This window comes from Notolabrus celidotus, chromosome 12, assembly GCF_009762535.1.
Source record: "Notolabrus celidotus isolate fNotCel1 chromosome 12, fNotCel1.pri, whole genome shotgun sequence".
NCBI classification, from domain to species: Eukaryota; Metazoa; Chordata; class Actinopteri; order Labriformes; family Labridae; genus Notolabrus; species Notolabrus celidotus.
The window spans coordinates 22,242,113-22,259,612 of NC_048283.1; the positions used below are offsets into that span (position 1 = coordinate 22,242,113).

The window sequence follows — 17,500 nt, forward strand, 5'->3', positions numbered from 1 at the left end:
CAGACTTCGACAGCGTGAGTGTCTTCCTGGTTTAGATGAAGGTCATGTTAAGGTGCTCTCTCGTGACCTTTGACCCCTCTCTGTGTCAGCTGCTGGATGAGCCTCAGTTTCGCTGCATCACAAAGATCAAGACAATCGGCAGCACCTATATGGCAGCTTCGGGCGTCACGGCCGACGTCAGCAATGGATACAGCTGCATGAAGGTCAGTTATTGATCTGTAGGTAATTTTTTTTTTATTTTAATCGATTTATTTGTAAAGGGACCATGTACAATATTTAACATAAATGTCACCATCTGATGCATTGTACCAGAGTTAGCTTAAAGCTAATTTACATCTGCAGTCCCTTGGCAGGTCACAATTAAAACATCACATTGTAAAAACACTTGCTTGCACACACACACGCGCGCACGTGCACACGCACACACACACACACACACACACACACACACACACACGCACACGCACACGCACACACAAACAGTATGTATATCAAGTTAAAAGTATCAAATCAGTGGTTGCAGTGTTGAGTGTCCTTTAGCAGACTTTTCAGTTTGGTTTTTAAGCTGCTGAGAGATTCACTGTTCTTAATGTCCTCCGGTAAGGTGTTCCACTGAGTTGTGGCTTTCACAGAAAAAGCTGACTGCCCAAAGGCAGTGCGGCGAAAGGGCACATTGCAATTTCTGATCGAAGAGATTCTTGTTGATTTAACGGAGTCCACTGACCGAAAGTTGATAAATTGACGCAGCGGAGGCGGGGCCAAGCCATTTAAAATCTTATACACAAGACACACATTTGAATACAATTTAAAATTCTCAAAGCTCAAAAGATGATGTTTCTCCAGTATCCTACAGTGGTGGTATTGCATTGTTTTTTTGTCCAGTATTTTTAAGGTTTGTTTATACAGAGAGTGAAGTGGTTTAATGACCGTCTCCCCAGCCTGACCCCAGCATGTGATACAATATGACATGTGGGAAAGGATCATAGCATGCATAAAAGTCTTGGCTGCATCCACTGAAAGACAGCTTCTTATGTGTCTAAAGTTTGTCAAATTATATTTGATGGTTTTTATCATTTTCCTAACATGTTTCTTCATGTTAAGGTTTGAATCTAGGACTACACCAAGATATTTAAACTCACTAACTATTTCAATCCTCTCATCTCCAATGACAATGTCAGCGTTGATGGGCTGCATACTGGTTTTAGAGAAAAACATGCCTTTAGTTTTACTTACATTAAGACTGAGACAAGATTGGTCAAGCCATGCTGTGATCCTTTCCATGACAGATGATAACTTTGCTGCAGCTAACTCAGCTGTTTTTGCATGATTATACAGAACAGTATCATCGGCATACATTTGTATTTCGATCCCATGACACTGTTGTGGGAGATCATTGATATAAAGGCTAAATAATAGGGGACCCAACACAGAACCTTGGGGAACACCCATTGTACACTTCACATAGTCCGACAGGAAACCACAAACATTAACACACTGCATCCTGCCAGACAGATATGAAGACATCCAAGCCAGAGCCCCTGATGAAAATTGAAATTTAGAAAGTTTCGAGATAAGTACACTGTGATTAACTGTATCAAATGCTTTGCGCAAATCTAGAAACACAGCACCAACCACCCCACCTTTGTCCAGTTGAGATTTGATCTGCTCTATCAAATATAATGTAGCTGTTTCAGTAGAGTGATTGGGTCTAAAGCCAAACTGCATTGGGTGAAGGCAGAAGTTGCTTGTGTTAAGATATGTTGTCAGTTGCTTGACTACAACCTTCTCAACAATCTTTGACAAAATTGGCAGTATGCTTATGGGTCTGTAATTGCTGGCTTCATGACGATCTCCAGACTTAAGGACCGGGGTGACAATGGCTTGTTTCCAGGCACTGGGGAAAGTACTCTGCTTAAGTGACAAGTTGATTAAATGAGCAATGGGTGGAGAAAAATCATCTTTGTGCTTTTTAATAAACATGGTATCAAAATGGAAAGCGTCTCTACATTTAGAGCTTTTTAAGGAGCCAATGATTTTATTCACTTCTGTGATATCTGTTAAAACCAGATTAAAAACCTGATCTATAGCGGCTATAGGAGCAATATCCAGATCCTTTTCTTTAAAGTTTTTGCCTAACTCGTTTACAGACTCAAGAAAGTATTGATTAAAAATAGCAGCGATAGAGGCTTTGTCATCAATGAAATTTCCCTCAACTTTAAGCTGAAGTTCTCCTAAAAAACGTGGTTCCTTTCTTGTAAGGTTATTAATATTTTGCCAAATTAATTTACTATTATTTTTAGCATTGTCCATTAATTGAAGGTAAAAGCGAGATTTGGCTAGCCTCAGCTCATTGATTACCTTATTCCTAAGGCCTTTGAAAATCAGCATGTCTGTGTCCCTACTCGATTTAATGGCCTTTTTCAGAGCTGAATCTCTATGTTTCATAAGTTTCTTTAAGTTTTCGTTTAGCCATGGTAGATTACATTTCCTTTTACATTTTTTCTGGACTTCCACAGTAAATGTATCCCTTACAGAGTTAATTTTACAAGTGAAACTATTGCAACAACTCGCAAGGTCCTCAGAGGTGATTACATCATTCCATCTTAATTTATTAATTTCATTGTCAAATGCAGCTTGATTACCTTTTGGTATCCTACTGTAAAAGACATTTGTACCAGTTTGTTTGGTATTGTGGAATCTATTATTAGTCAATTTCCTGGCAACCAGGGTCATATTATGATCAGACAAGCCAGTGATCAAGTTATAACTTTTAGTGATTCTCTCAGGTTTATTAGTAAATATCAGGTCCAACTGTGTACTAGAGGTTTTGGAAATCCTTGTTGGCCCTTTAATCAACTGATCTAAATTATATTTGTCTGTGATGATTTTTATCTTATGATTTTTGATCTATAGCTTATTGATCTCTAGGTTATTGATCTCTAGGTTATTGATCTATAGGTTATTGATCTAAAGGTTATTGATCTTTAGGTTGATCTATAGGTTATTGATCTATAGGTTATTGATCTATAGGTTATTGATCTTTAGGTGATTGATCTGTAGGTGATTGATCTATAGGTTATTGATCTTTAGGTTATTGATCTGTAGATTATTGATCTTTAGGTTGATCTATAGGTTATTGATCTGTAGTTTGATTAGTAGCTTATTGATCTATAGGTTATTGATCTGTAGGTAACTGATCTATAGCTTATTGATCTCTAGGTTATTGATCTATGGGTTAATGATCTAAATGTTATTGATCTGTAGGTTATTGATCTGTACCTTATTGCTCTAAATGTTATTGATCTGTAGGTTATTGATCTATAGGTTATTGACCAATAGGTTATTGATCTGTAGTTTGTTTGGTGTCACCAGAAGGAGGAGCAGTCAGACAGAGAGCGCTGGCAGCACCTGGCTGACCTTGCAGACTTTGCTCTCGCTATGAAGGTCACACTGATGAACATCAACTACCAATCCTTCAACAACTTCATGCTACGCATTGGTACGTCATGTGTGAGTGCATTCTTGCGTGCGTTCCTGCGTGCGTGCGTGCGTCTGTGTGTTTGTGTGTTTGTTCATGTGTGCAATTCTGTCAGCCTAAGTCCTTGACTCAAGCTCAGATTTATGATCTGTTTTTAAAAAGTAAGAATCAGTTTTGTAGATGATCTGTGAAGTTCAGTGAAAACCTGATCTGAATTAGGGTTCAGATTAAGAGCCTGGTTTAATCCTAATCTCACACAGAAACAGTGTTAATCTAACCTTCCTCGTGTTTGCAGGTCTGAATAAAGGAGGAGTGTTAGCGGGAGTGATCGGTGCGAGGAAACCTCACTATGACATCTGGGGAAACACTGTGAACGTGGCGAGCCGCATGGAGTCCACAGGGGTGATGGGGAACATTCAGGTACACAACTAGCGTTCACTGCAGGACGCAGATCAATGAAACCAGAGTCATGTCAGAAACTCAGGCCAGCTCTGATCCAGACTGAGCTGAGTTCATCATCTTGGTCCTGTTTCACACAGATTAGTCTCTGCACAAATTTGAGAACTGTGAGGAAACAGAGTGCTGCAGATACTTTAACAGAGCTGTGTGTGTGTGTGTGTGTGTGTGTGTGTGTGTGTGTGTGTGTGTGTGTGTGTGTGTGTGTGTGTGTGTGTGTGTGTGTGTGTGTGTGTGTGTGTGTGTGTGCGTGCGTGCGTGCTTGTATGTGTTGTGCCCCCAGGTGGTGGAGGACACCTACAACATCCTGAAGGAGTACGGTTTCCGCTTCGTGAGGAGGGGGCCGATTTTCGTGAAGGGGAAAGGAGAGCTGCTGACGTACTTCCTGAAGGGACGAGACAAACAGGGTTCATTCATCAACGGCTCCTCCGTCACGCTGCCACACCAGGTGGTGGACAGCTAAGGAGTGTGCACAAACAAACACACACACACATTGACTGTCTATGGACAGATACACAGTCCATCAGAGATCAGGTTTTCATGTATTTGAATCCTGAGGATGGAGGATGGAGGATGAGGACGAGGAGGAGGATGGAGGATGGAGGATGCTCGGTAGGGACATGTCTGATAGAGCTGCAGTATTGATGCCCCGCCCCTCCTCTCGTTGTGCTCGCTCTCTGCTCTCCGTGTTTACATCACTCATTCTTTCTTAAGACCACTCCCCGCTTTAACTCGTTAAACTGATGGATTTAAATCAAAGATGGACTCTGTCACTGTCCATAAACATCACAAACACACACACACACACAAACACACACACACGCACACACACACACACACACACACACACGCACACACACACACACACACACACACACACACACACACACACATACATACATACAAACATATACACACACACACACTCTCAGTGCCATCTCCTCCCCGGGCTAACACTACCTGGACTTCGGACACCTGGTCTCAGATCTGGATGTTTTTGGAGACCTTTATGAACCTGATGACTCTGATGAGCTCGCTGTGGACCGATCAGAGGCCAACATGAGACACACACACTGAACTGACACCTGAGCCTTTGAGCTGGGTGTGAGAGTGTGTGTCTGTCTCGTAGTGTAATTTTGAAAGGTATTAGTTCTGGACTCTGACCCTGGATCAGGTCTCTGTTGGACTCTGGACGTTTCTGCACTGATGAAGGACGACACACTGTGTGCGTGTGTGCGCGCGCGTGTGTGTGTGTGTGTGTGTGTGTGTTTGTTTAATGTGTGTGTGCCGTGTGTGTGCGTGTGTCAGGGAAGGGAGGGGAGAGTATTTTCACACTGATTGTGGATCGATGGAAGTGCCTCTCACAGTGCCATGTTTTCATTACTCTGAAGGATCCTACAGTGCCCCCTACAGGCCGGAGGACACCTCTATACTGCTGCTGGAGGAGTGTTTCACTTCATCACGACTCAGAGTGTGAGAGCTCAGTCAGCTGTTCCTGTTTCACTGTTTGAAAGAAGTCTTTATTTACACACTCTCAGGAGCTCTGCCCTCCACGTTAACTTCACACCTTCACAGAGGGTCACCTGTGGGGTGAGGGGCAGAGACGAGGATTCTCTGTGGTCAGCACATCAGACTCAGTGTGACGTTCAGAAGAGACTATGAGGACAGATTTATATTTATATATGAGCTACGAGGAGACAGACGACCTGCAGACATCGTCTCAGATGTTTTTATTTATTGTTAGCTCTTCTGGTCACATGACGTAAACGTTCCCCTCGGCTGTTTGCGTTCGCACACAGCTTTGAAAAAGCTTTGACCTTATTTAATCGCAGAGTTGACCACAGTGATGCAGTTTACACGTCTTAGGAGGAGGGATGACGGCTCCAGGTTTTAGTCCTGCAAACAGTTAAAATCTGCAGCATCAGATATTTATGAACTCTCTGAGAGAAAGTGAGGGATAGAAGGAAGGATGATGTGTTACAGAAGCATAAAGGTCTAAATCTGAAAGTGTTTATTGATGCATTAAAGCTGCAGATGATCTCAGACCAGCTGACTAGAGCGCTAAGATGAAGTGAAAAGCTTCATCCGAAGAGTTGATGGATGTATCTAGGGAATGTTAACAGGAAGTGTCTCACTGTATTTCATGATTTCAATCCTTCGCAGCGTGATGTTCACAGGGTCAGGGTGGACGTCTCTCCTCCTAACAAGACGAGTCTGGTTCTGAGGTCTTTAGTTTCAGACTTGGTGAAGGACCCTGTAGCACCCTCATTGTCTCCATGTGACGGCTCTGAGACGTACCTGACCCTGGAGCTCTCTGAAAGCAGCCTTACTTCTCTTTCAGAGGGTTCAGGTGTTATTCACATCTCCACCTACATCTGGACTGAGTGTGCTCTCCCTGCTACAGATGTGCTGTTAACACCTGGTGGGAGCAGGATGAGCTCTCACCTGTGTCTCTGTTGGTTGTGTACAGGGCTGCAGACATGGACACACTACAGGTACACATGAGGTTAATCTGTGAGCTCAGAGGAAGGTCAGGTAAACAAAGACATTCAATCTTTAACCTGACCTTCAACTTATTTACAGATCTGACAAACAACAACAAAACTCTCTGAGAAAAAAAAAGAGTGTCTGGAGCAGCTGTCCCGCAGCAGGTGTGTTCCTCCTGCTGCAGACTCTCTGAGAGTTCATGAATCTGGTTTTAAAACAATCATCCTGTGAGAACTTCAGCAGGTCTCAGACTGAGTCATGTGGGTTCTTGTCCACAGTCCTGAAGTCTGGGTCTGGCTGCAGCAGACCTGCCTGGTGTTTCAGATGTTGAGTGCTCACATGCAGAGTCTGCAGCCTGTCCCAGTTTGAATACTGATGGAACCATCACTGGATCTGAAGGCATGAGGGAAGCCTGTGACAGAGAGCTCAGTGATGATCTGTGACAGAGACAGAGCAGCACGCCCTGCAGGAGGCACGAAGCAGCTGTTAGCTCTGTAAAAAAGAATTGGGGGGTCTCTAGCTCCGTCCTTTGCTGATTGTAAAGCCCATTAGTGTCCGTGTAGGACGGGATCAAAGTGCAATAGTTCCTTCTTACAAACCCGACTCTCTCCTCTCTGACGCAGACGTTCAATCATTCCTTTGACCTTTTTATAAATTCTGTAAGAGTCTGAAGAGACTGGAGTGTACATAGATCCAGGGAGAAGGACTCCACGTGTTCTTATAGGGACATGCCAACGACTAAGGAAGAGGAGGGTTTAGATGCCACAATGCGACCTCTGCTGGGTCCTGGTTTGTATTTTAAAGTATCTCAGGCTTGGAAAAAGGCACTTTGAATAATATGCCCTGGTCCTGTTCCTGGTCCTGGTCTGTGTTGTGCCATATGAAGGGTGAGCAGGATCAGGTGAGGGTTGGACCTGGTTCAGTCTGTGCTTCGGGTGGTTGTTAGTTTGAATCTCGTCTCAGTTTTAGAGGACTGACGTAGACCTCCTGTAGGTCCAGGTCTGCTCAGTCCTGGTTTCAAAGACCTTATCTGTCAATGTGCCCTCTTTCATTTCAGTCGCTGTCATCATGTAAGTTGATTAAAAAAGTGGAATAAAGTCAAGTCTGTGTATTCATTTCTGATTCTATGTGACCTTCAAAAGAACAGAGATCACATCAAAGGGTTAACAGCTTAAAGGGACAATCTGTGATTCTATGAAGGGTGCCTGTATAGTGAACCACTACACCTGCCCTATTCAATTAGCAGCCCCAGGGCCACATGCAGCCCGAAAGCAACTGCCGAGTGATTGTGACTTGGGTCCGGCAAGAAAAACATCTTTTACTAAAAATGACAAGTGCTGCTCTTTTATTGTGTTTATGCCCTTTTGGATGTGGCAATAAGTTAATAAACATCCAGTGTGTTTGTTATCTTATCAATTTGTTTTTCTTTTAAATAGTTAACTTTGCTCACTGTCTGCTAAAAATGTCCGGCACAGCCTTAGTTTGAAAATCCAGCCCGACCAAATATTTTATTGAATAGCCCTGCCCTACACCTTGACTTGTCAGATCTGGAGTAGATATTCTGGGAGAGGCTTCAGTTTTAAACCCTGTTTCATGTTTGACTCCTGCACTCTGTCTGACTGACGGGTACAAATACTGTCAACAACCGAATTTCCCCCCTAGGGATCAATAAAGTAATATCTTATCTTATCTTATCAATAATGAAACCAATAAAGGAAATGATAAACAAACAGAGATAACGGACTCCATGAGGAGGTTCACCTTAAATGTCTCTGATAGATTAACTGCACCATGGGGACCCTGTTGGTGTGAGGGATCTGGTTCTCTCTGGTTCTAAGTACTACTGAGGACTCAGTCTGAGCTGCAGCGCCCCCTGGTGGTGACGCAGCTGACGTACAAATACGTGAAGGAATTTCCGCTGACGTCACTGCGTCAGTCCATAACAGGGCTGCAGCTGTCTGAGAGCAACAATAACAAGCTGTACCAACTAGTTCACCGCGGCTCTGCCGGACCTGACAGCGACCACAACCACCAAGACCCGCACCATGAAGCGGGCACACTGAGTCCGGGATCCCAGCGTCCGTCCTCCAGCTTCAGAACCGGGTCAGCTCTGTCCTCTGGTTCTCAGAAAGGCTCGGCCGCAGGGGGGGCAGAGCGGGGCTACATCTGGGTCAGTGGGCCTGTCGGTGTCTGTGACGGAGTGTTCGATTCCCCCGCAGTGTCATCCGCTTTTACACACATCTGGACCCTGTTCTAGCCCGGGAACATGCAGGCTAACGGGGCCGGACAGGACCGGGACCGGGACTCCGAGCTGTCCTGTAGAAACGGGGCTCAGAACGGAGAGTCCTCGTCCTCGTCCTCCGCCGGACCAGCTCATTCCAACGGGCTGCTGTCAGCCTCCAACAACAACAACAACGGGGTCCCGGTCCAGCCCGAGTCCAACAACAGCAGCGGCCCGGCGGAGGCCAGCCCGGGCCTGAAGAAGAAGAAGCGGCTCTCCCAGTCCGAGGAGGACGTGATCCGGCTCATAGGACAACATCTACACGACCTGGGGCTCAAGTAAGTCCCCGTACCTGCAGCCGAACCGGACCGGGCAGGATGGGGAGCAGCCCGGTCCGATGTCAGAGGAGGACCAGAGGACATGTAGTCCTCTGTAGAACCGAATCTCAGAGAGAAACCAGCAGATTTAACTCTGGGCTGATATTACCAGGGGCGCTAAAGGGGGGGGGGGCACCTCAATCTGATCGGCCACCTCAAGGGTCACCCTGAAATCCCAGTTTATGATTAGCTGTTAGTGTGTTAGAGGCGGGACTTAAGTTACATCAACTGTTTGGATCATTAATCAGCCTGATGGACGCCTGGGTCTATAAATTAAACTCTTATTAATAGGTGCTTAAAAATATTTATCACACCTGTTTCATCAGACAGGTTTGTAGACAGGTGTGTAGACAGGTGTGCAGACAGGTGTTTGGAAGAGGAACCAGTCCATCAGAGATGAGCAGTAAGCCCCTGCACGCTATCCGGTCTTTAAAGCGGTGCGTGTTGAATGGTTCTCTCAGAGACTTCAGAGACTCGTATTGTTTAAAATAAATTTAAAATCGAGTCAATGAGTTTAAAGTCAGAAAACTAAACGGTGAACTTTTTATTGAACACATCTACTCACAGTGAACAATGTTACACTGGATCACAGAGTGAGTCTACCCCAAGCAGGCTTCGGGCCTCCTTCAGGTCCTCATGCCTGTGCTGGTTCCTCATTGCTCTGTTGGAGTGGTTATATGTCAGTTTAACCAGACACAGCTTACATACAACTTTAGCTCCATTTATTAGATCAACATACTGACAAACCATGCCGTGCTACCAAATGACATCATCACCTGTGCTCCTTTACATATAGGTAGTAGACCTTTAGAGCGTTATGGCAGCAGACATTAACCAGAGCTACAGCTACAGCTAGTGGAGGGAGGCTGAACAACAGCTTAGACACAACATGTGACCAACAGTAATTATAATAATAATAATAATAATAATAATAATAATAATAATAATAATAATAATACATTTTATTTATAAAGCGCTTTTCTTAAAACTCAGTGACGCTATAAAACAAACACATAAAACAACAGATTCGTAAAAACATGAATAAAATACATTTAAAAGCAATCATACATTAAAAGCAGCTCTAAATAGGTGGGTTTTGGTGAGTGATTTGAGGGTGGACAGGTTGGTGCAGTTTCCAATGTTTGGTGGTAAGGCGTTCCAGAGGGAGGGGGCGGCAACAGAGAGAGCTCTGTCGGTTCGGTGCTTGTAACAAAATAAAAAAACGAATGTTTTGTTAAAGTTAAAACTGTTCAGAGGATTATAACGTGTGATGGTTTAGATTTAAAGAAAAATGATAGAGGAGAAGGAGAGCTTTATAAAAGAGTCAGTCAGGTCACCTCAGTCAGAGAGGTGTGGACACAACCCTGCAGGTATTAAACAGAGGTGTGTGTTATTAGCAGCAGGCCTGACAGGTGAATCAGGCCTGATGTTAATAACATGCACACCAAAACAAGTTTTCATAGAGCTCTATGTGTGCTTATTGTTTTAACTCTCCAGTGATCTCTAACACAGTTAGCTGTCATCCCGCTGCAGTCACCTCGACCTTAGGACTCTGATGGTTCAAGAATGAGGCCTCATGTCTGCATGGAGTTTGGTGTGAGAGGACAGCTGTTGATCTGTTATCAGTTAGCTCAGTGGCAGAGAGTCTCACAGAGTATCCTCCAGAGGACTTAAACAGTAAAACACACGGTCCTAAACACACTACATAGCAGAGTTAAAGCTCCGGTTTCTAACAGGCTGCTGTGGTCTCTTCACGACTGTGTAGTGATTTTTAAATCCTGAACGCAAGAGGGTCAGAGACTGAGGAAACGCTACGTTTTAACAGATAATATTCACAAAGAGACATGTTTGACGGTTTAAGAAGCAGGAAGAGAGACCGCTGACTGGACATTTACATTTCCTACCCAGAGCTTTTATGAGACAACAAACAACTTATTACACAACCCTAGCACTGTGATGCTCTGCTGGATGTGTTATAGACCAGGGAGGTCAACAGGTGATTCATGAAACAACTCACAACAGGGCACAAAACTGAAAGATATGATACAACAGGGCATGGCATGACTAGACACGACTAGACATGACACAAAACAACATGACACCACATGACACGACCCGAAACCACACGAAACAACAACACACGACACAACAGGAAACCACGTCATGACATGACACAAAACGAAACATGACGCAGTGTGAAATGAAATAACATGACATGACAAGACCGTGAACGACATGACACCACATGACGAGACATGACGAGACACGAAACTGAATGACTAGAAACAACATAAAACAACAAGAAACGACATGACATGATATGACACGACATGAAACGACATGACATGATATGACCAAGCGGCAAACTCCGGTCTCAAACGATGAAGCCAATGCGGAAGTGATATAAACTGCAATACATCGAAAATCCGCTTGAGGCTGGCTGCAGAAACACCGGAAACCACATAGATATGAATGGGAAAAAGACGATCTTTGCAGCATTAATAAACATGTTTACAGCCTGGTTCAAAAAACGGCTTGGCCCTACAACGCTAATCTCTCTAATGGCATACACTGTACGGGGGGTGAATTTTTTTCTAACGTGACGGTTAAGAAGATATTAAGATTATGAGTTTTGCCCAAATAAGGACATAACTGACGTGAATCCCGGTCGGGAACACACAGCCATTGGCTAAGAGACTCACACTACGTCACACTCTGCCTAGTTGAGTTCCGCATTACCAATATGGCTGCCGCCGTCGATTTACTTCAAAACAGCTCTCAGGAACAGATGGGTGACGTCACGGATACTACGTCCATATTTTTTACAGTCTATGGATATGACATGACATGACACGACATGCAACTACACGACATGACACAACACTGAATGACACTAAACGACATGCCACGACACAAAACCACACAAAACCACACAAAACCACACGAAACAACATGACACAACATGACGTGACACAACACTGAATAACTAGAAACAACATGACACGACAAGAAACGAGACGACATGACACAACATCAAGTGACAGGATAGGGGTGTGCCAAAATATCAATACTATGATATATCGCGATATTTCGTCTTGCCATACGTTATCGATACACTGGCGCCAAATATCGCGATATTTAAACAATAAACATACAGCCGTTCTAAACAGATTCTCTCACAAAAGCCTGCTACAATTTTGATTTACAGAGTCACTACGTCAAGCCTCCACATGATGGCGCTTAGCATGAATAAGAGTGGGTGCTGCGGTAGAGTACTCTTTGAAAGGAAATAAAAAGAAGAAGAAAAAGAAAATGGTGCAAGGCGGAGGATTAGCAGCAGAGAAAAACACCGGAAAGATACACCGTCAAATTTCAGATCTAAAGTCTGGTCCCACTTCGGCTTTTACTATACTGACAATGGAACCACACTTGATACAGAGTTCGCAGAGCTTACCGTGGAGGAGAGGACGGTTCACGACGCTAATGGTAACGATTCTGTAAGCTAGCAAAATGCCAGTTTGCGAGCTGCTCCATAAACGAAAGTGAAAGTTAAAAAGTGCAGTCGCAGCAGTGAACTCTAAGTGACCCAGAAACATGCTGTCTGCATGTCATTGGCACGGAGACAAGTCGCGGTATACACGTGCTGACCCGACCAAAACATATAGTGAAAGAATAACAGTACGAGGGCCACAAATAAGCGGCCGGCGGGCCGGATGCGGCCCAGGGGCGCCTATTGAGGGCCTCTGATAGATACAAAGTATCTACTGCACATATGGTCTAAGACTTGACTTAGACCAGTGGTGTCCACAACTTTTTTCAAAGAGGGCCACATTTGATGTTGTCAGAATACCTCAGGGCCAGTGGCTCCCACTGAGACTTAGGAATCATACAAGTTATATATGAAATATCTATTTAACAACAATTATTTGAATTTGTTTCTTAATAAAACAGTAACTAGGAAGTCCTCAGTTCTCCACAAGCCACGTAAACATTAGCAAGTGTTATCTTCTTCTGGAGGAAAATGTTTTTCCTTAGGGTCGGGCAATGTGGGAAAAATATTGTCTCATTATTTTTCTACGGCAGGATCACGATCTGGATTTCGTCACACTTCTTTTTCATATTGTTTTTAAGACTTTTCTGACCAGCAGACAACATTTTATAACAAAATAATTATTTTCCTGCATTCTGAACAATTTTAATGCACCACATTTTGGCCTTTCGGTACAATTTCATAATTTGATCTTGTCTTGTGTCCTCTTTTGTGTCTTCTGAACTTTTAGTTTTCATAAAGAACATTTTCACATCATGATAAAAACATTAATTTGAAAACCTATTCTGGATTGACTTTAGTTTTGTTTGTGCGCTTCAAAGAAACTGCAAATGTACAGATGATTCAGAATGTGATTGATTTCTGTGCTATAAATAACAATTTAAGATGGAAGCTTGGGGCCATAAATAAATGGACCTTGGGCCACGATTGGCTCCTGGGCCGTACTTTGGACATGCCTGACTTAGACCATATGTGCAGAAGATACTTTGTTTTACTTTGCTGTCATTCATGTGAAATGGATTCAGTGCAGTCAATACATTCTGAATTTCTTCAGTGACACAGGTATCGTGGATGATATTTCTTGCAATATATCGATTATTGCAGAATCGCAGTATCGTGATAGTATCGTTATCGTGGGCAAAATATCTTGATAATATCTTATCGCCAGGGACCTGGTGATACCCAGCCCTACGACACGACATGACATAAAACGACACAACGACATGAAACAACAGGACATGACATGTAACTCCACAACATGATATATGATATGACATGCAACTACATGACATGACACAACACTGAATGACACAAAACAACATGCCATGACACGAAACATGACAACATGACATTACACAAAACATCATGACACAACATGACTCAGTATGAAACAATACCATACTGAAAAATATGATATGAAACAACACGACATGACAAGACACAAAATAACACGATACTGAGCGATATATGAAACAACACGAAACCAAAAAATATGACACGATACTGATTGATATAATATACTGAATGATATGATATGAAACAACACGATACTGAACGATATGATGTGAAACAACAGAAGTCCGACAATACAACACAATACTGAACGATATGATATGAAACAACACAAAATGAGACAATACGAGACGGTACTGAAAGATATGAAACAACACAAAACGAGATGACTCGACATGGAAAACGTCATGACACAACATGACACAACAATAAAACACACGAACCAAAACAACATGACACAGCATGACACGACACAAAAAAACATGGTTGCATGACACAACACCAAAAACAATTTGACACCATCACTCAGCATGACACGACCTGAAACTACATGAAACAACACAAAACATGACATTAAAAGAAACAACACAATACTGAACGATATGATATGAAAAACACGAAATAACACGATACTGAACGATATGTTATGAAACAACAGGAAACAACACGAAACAACGTGATACTGAACGATATGATATGAAACAACATGAAACAACACGATACTGAACGATATGATATGAAACAACACGAAACGAAACTATGACATGATACTGAATGATATGTCATGGAACAACACGAAACGATATGTTACTGAACGATATGATATGAAACAACACGATACTGAACGATACTGAACGATATGATATGAAACAACATGAAACAACACGATACTGAACGATATGTTATGAAACAACACTAAACAACACGAAACAACGTGATACTGAACGATATGATATGAAACAACATGAAACAACACGATACTGAACGATATGATATGAAACAACACAAAACGAAACTATGACATGATACTGAATGATATGATATGGAACAACACGAAACAACACGAAACGATATGTTACTGAACGATATGATATGAAACAACACGATACTGAACGATACTGAACGATATGGTATGAAACAACACGATACTGAACGATATGGTATGAAACAACACGATACTGAACGATATGGTATGAAACAACACGATACTGAACGATATGGTATGAAACAACACGATACTGAACGATATGGTATGAAACAACACGATACTGAACAATATGATATGAAACAACACGATACTGAACGATATGGTATGAAACAACACGATACTGAACGATATGGTATGAAACAACATGATACTGAACGATATGATATGAAACAACACGATACTGAACGATATGATATGAAACAACATGAAATGACACGATACTGAACGATACTGAACGATATGGTATGAAACAACACGATACTGAACGATATGGTATGAAACAACACGATACTGAACGATATGGTATGAAACTACACGAAACGAAACTATGACATGATACTGAATGATATGTCATGGAACAACACGAAACAACACGAAACGACATGATACTGAACGATTTGATATGAAACAACATGAAATGACACGATACTGAACGATTTGATATGAAACTACAAGAAACGAAACAATATGACATGATGCTGAATGATATGTTATGGATCAACATGAAGCGGAACAATACTGAGACAATACTGTGTCTCTGACGCTGGTCTCGGTGATGAGCATAGCGCAGGAAGGTGTTCTAAGCTGTCGTTGGTTGGGTCTTACTCTGAAATCATTCTGTGGTAGCAGCTTCCTAAGGTTCCTTATCAGTTTTGCTCGGTGTCATGGTTCATAAATATAAGAATACTTTTTGAATTATTCAGATAATTGATAGGTTATTGATGCACCTGTTATTGCTCGTTGATTACCTGGTTGTGCACCTGGTTGTGCACCTTCCTGTTCCTGAGGTCAGAGGTTGTCCCAGGTGCCTCATGATGCTGATGGGTGGTTCTCTCTGTTACAGTCAGACGGTGGACCTCCTGATGCAGGAGTCCGGCTGCAGGCTGGAGCATCCCTCTGCTACCAAGTTTCGTAACCACGTCATGGAGGGAGAGTGGGACAAGGTGAGTGCTCTGATGATACTGAAATCAGGTGGATTCAGCAGCTGTGAATTCATTCTCTGTCATCTGTCTGTTCAGGCTGAGAGTGACCTGAACGAGCTGAAGGCCTTGATGCATTCTCCCAGTGCCATCGTGGTAAGTCTCCAGCACTCACACACGCACGCACGCACACACACACACACACACACACGTCCTTTACTTCCTGCAGCTGTTTCAGGAGAGAAGAAGAAACTCCAGTTCAGAAAATACAGCCCCTGAGTCTGTTAGAGTAAAGCAGGATGTTAAACGGAGAGTAGTTTATCACTGCTGAGTGGAAATGAGCTCGCTCAGCAAAATAAAGATCCAGCCGAGCGACTTTACGTGACATAAAAACACAACTCACTAAACTGGCAACCATAAATACAAGCAAAGAGAGTCAAAGCTAACATCACAATACAGAATCTGTAGCTGAGGGTCAGCAGGCTTTGGTGTCTGCAGGAAAAACAGGCTGTATGGAGAGCAAACACAGGAGGAACACAATCCAGTATAATGACGGCTCCCTTGATTGTTAATATGATGAGGATTTCTTTCTCTCTATAAACAGATATTTGCACGAAGAGCAGATAACAATCTGTTCTAGATCAAACACTAAGACACAAATCTGCTTGATGCTGTGTCACTAAAGACAATCAGCGTTTAGATTTCCTGACTTCCTGAAACGCATCAGAAATGATGGCTCTGTTCCCACGTGTTGATATTATGAGATATAAGTGTCCGTGCTCTGTAACGCCCCCTGCTGGCCTCTCTGTGCAGCGGATGAAGTTCCTGCTGCTGCAGCAGAAGTACCTGGAGTACCTGGAGGACGGGAAGGTTCTGGAGGCACTGCAGGTCCTTCGAGCTGAGCTCACTCCTCTGAAGTACAACACGGAGCGGATCCACATCCTGAGCGGGTCAGTGTGCCAAACACAGGCTGAGACCCACACACAATCTCACACACATACACACTCAGACACACACACACACACACACACACACACACACACACACACACACACAATAAGAATGTTGTGTGTGTGTGTGTGTGTGTGTGTGTGTGTGTGTGTGTGTGTGTGTGTGTGTGTGTGTGTGTTTGTGTGTGTGTGTGTGTGTGTGCGCGAAGGTACCTGATGTGCAGCCATGCAGAGGACCTGAGAGCTAAAGCAGAGTGGGAGGGAAAAGGCACGACGTCCCGAACAAAGCTGCTGGACCGACTGCAGAGTGAGTGACTCACACTCTGCTACTGTACATCTCACACATCTCTCATTGTTCTCTACACTCTGTGTGTGTGTGTGTGTGTGTGTGTGTGTGTGTGTGTGTGTGTGTGTGTGTGTGTGTGTGTGTGTGTGTGTGTGTGTGTGTGTGTGTGTATAAACAGGGAACAACTCACACACTCACTCTGTACAGAACTCTTCTGCAGTTCAGACGTGAAACAGTCAAAAGATGAAACGTTTCTGTCCCACGTTTCTTTGGGA

At 43.2% G+C, this 17,500-nt stretch overlaps 2 protein-coding genes across 5 annotated transcripts in view; both read left to right on the forward strand.

The window, feature by feature from the left end:
- adcy3a (adenylate cyclase 3a) overlaps positions 1 to 7,536 on the forward strand; it is a 22,067-nt gene extending 14,531 nt beyond the window's left edge. Inside the window, exons 17-21 of the mRNA XM_034698276.1 lie at positions 1 to 14; positions 90 to 203; positions 3,373 to 3,499; positions 3,774 to 3,898; positions 4,218 to 7,536. The exon at positions 1 to 14 is cut by the window's left edge and continues 133 nt beyond it. Of these exons, the coding sequence (XP_034554167.1) occupies positions 1 to 14; positions 90 to 203; positions 3,373 to 3,499; positions 3,774 to 3,898; positions 4,218 to 4,397 (560 nt within the window). The 3' untranslated portion in view covers positions 4,398 to 7,536. The remainder of the gene's footprint in view (positions 15 to 89; positions 204 to 3,372; positions 3,500 to 3,773; positions 3,899 to 4,217) is intronic.
- Positions 7,537 to 8,338: 802 nt separating this feature from the next.
- wdr26a (WD repeat domain 26a) overlaps positions 8,339 to 17,500 on the forward strand; it is an 18,666-nt gene continuing 9,504 nt past the window's right edge. The window contains exons 1-5 of one of the 4 annotated variants that reach the window (XM_034697883.1): positions 8,339 to 8,980; positions 15,914 to 16,013; positions 16,089 to 16,145; positions 16,803 to 16,939; positions 17,149 to 17,246. In XM_034697883.1, coding sequence (XP_034553774.1) covers positions 8,688 to 8,980; positions 15,914 to 16,013; positions 16,089 to 16,145; positions 16,803 to 16,939; positions 17,149 to 17,246 — 685 coding nt within the window. In that variant the 5' untranslated portion in view covers positions 8,339 to 8,687. Of the gene's footprint in view, positions 8,981 to 12,327; positions 12,506 to 15,913; positions 16,146 to 16,802; positions 16,940 to 17,148; positions 17,247 to 17,500 lie in introns of those variants that run through there. The other 3 variants (XM_034697884.1, XM_034697885.1, XM_034697882.1) reach the window with 3 other exon arrangements.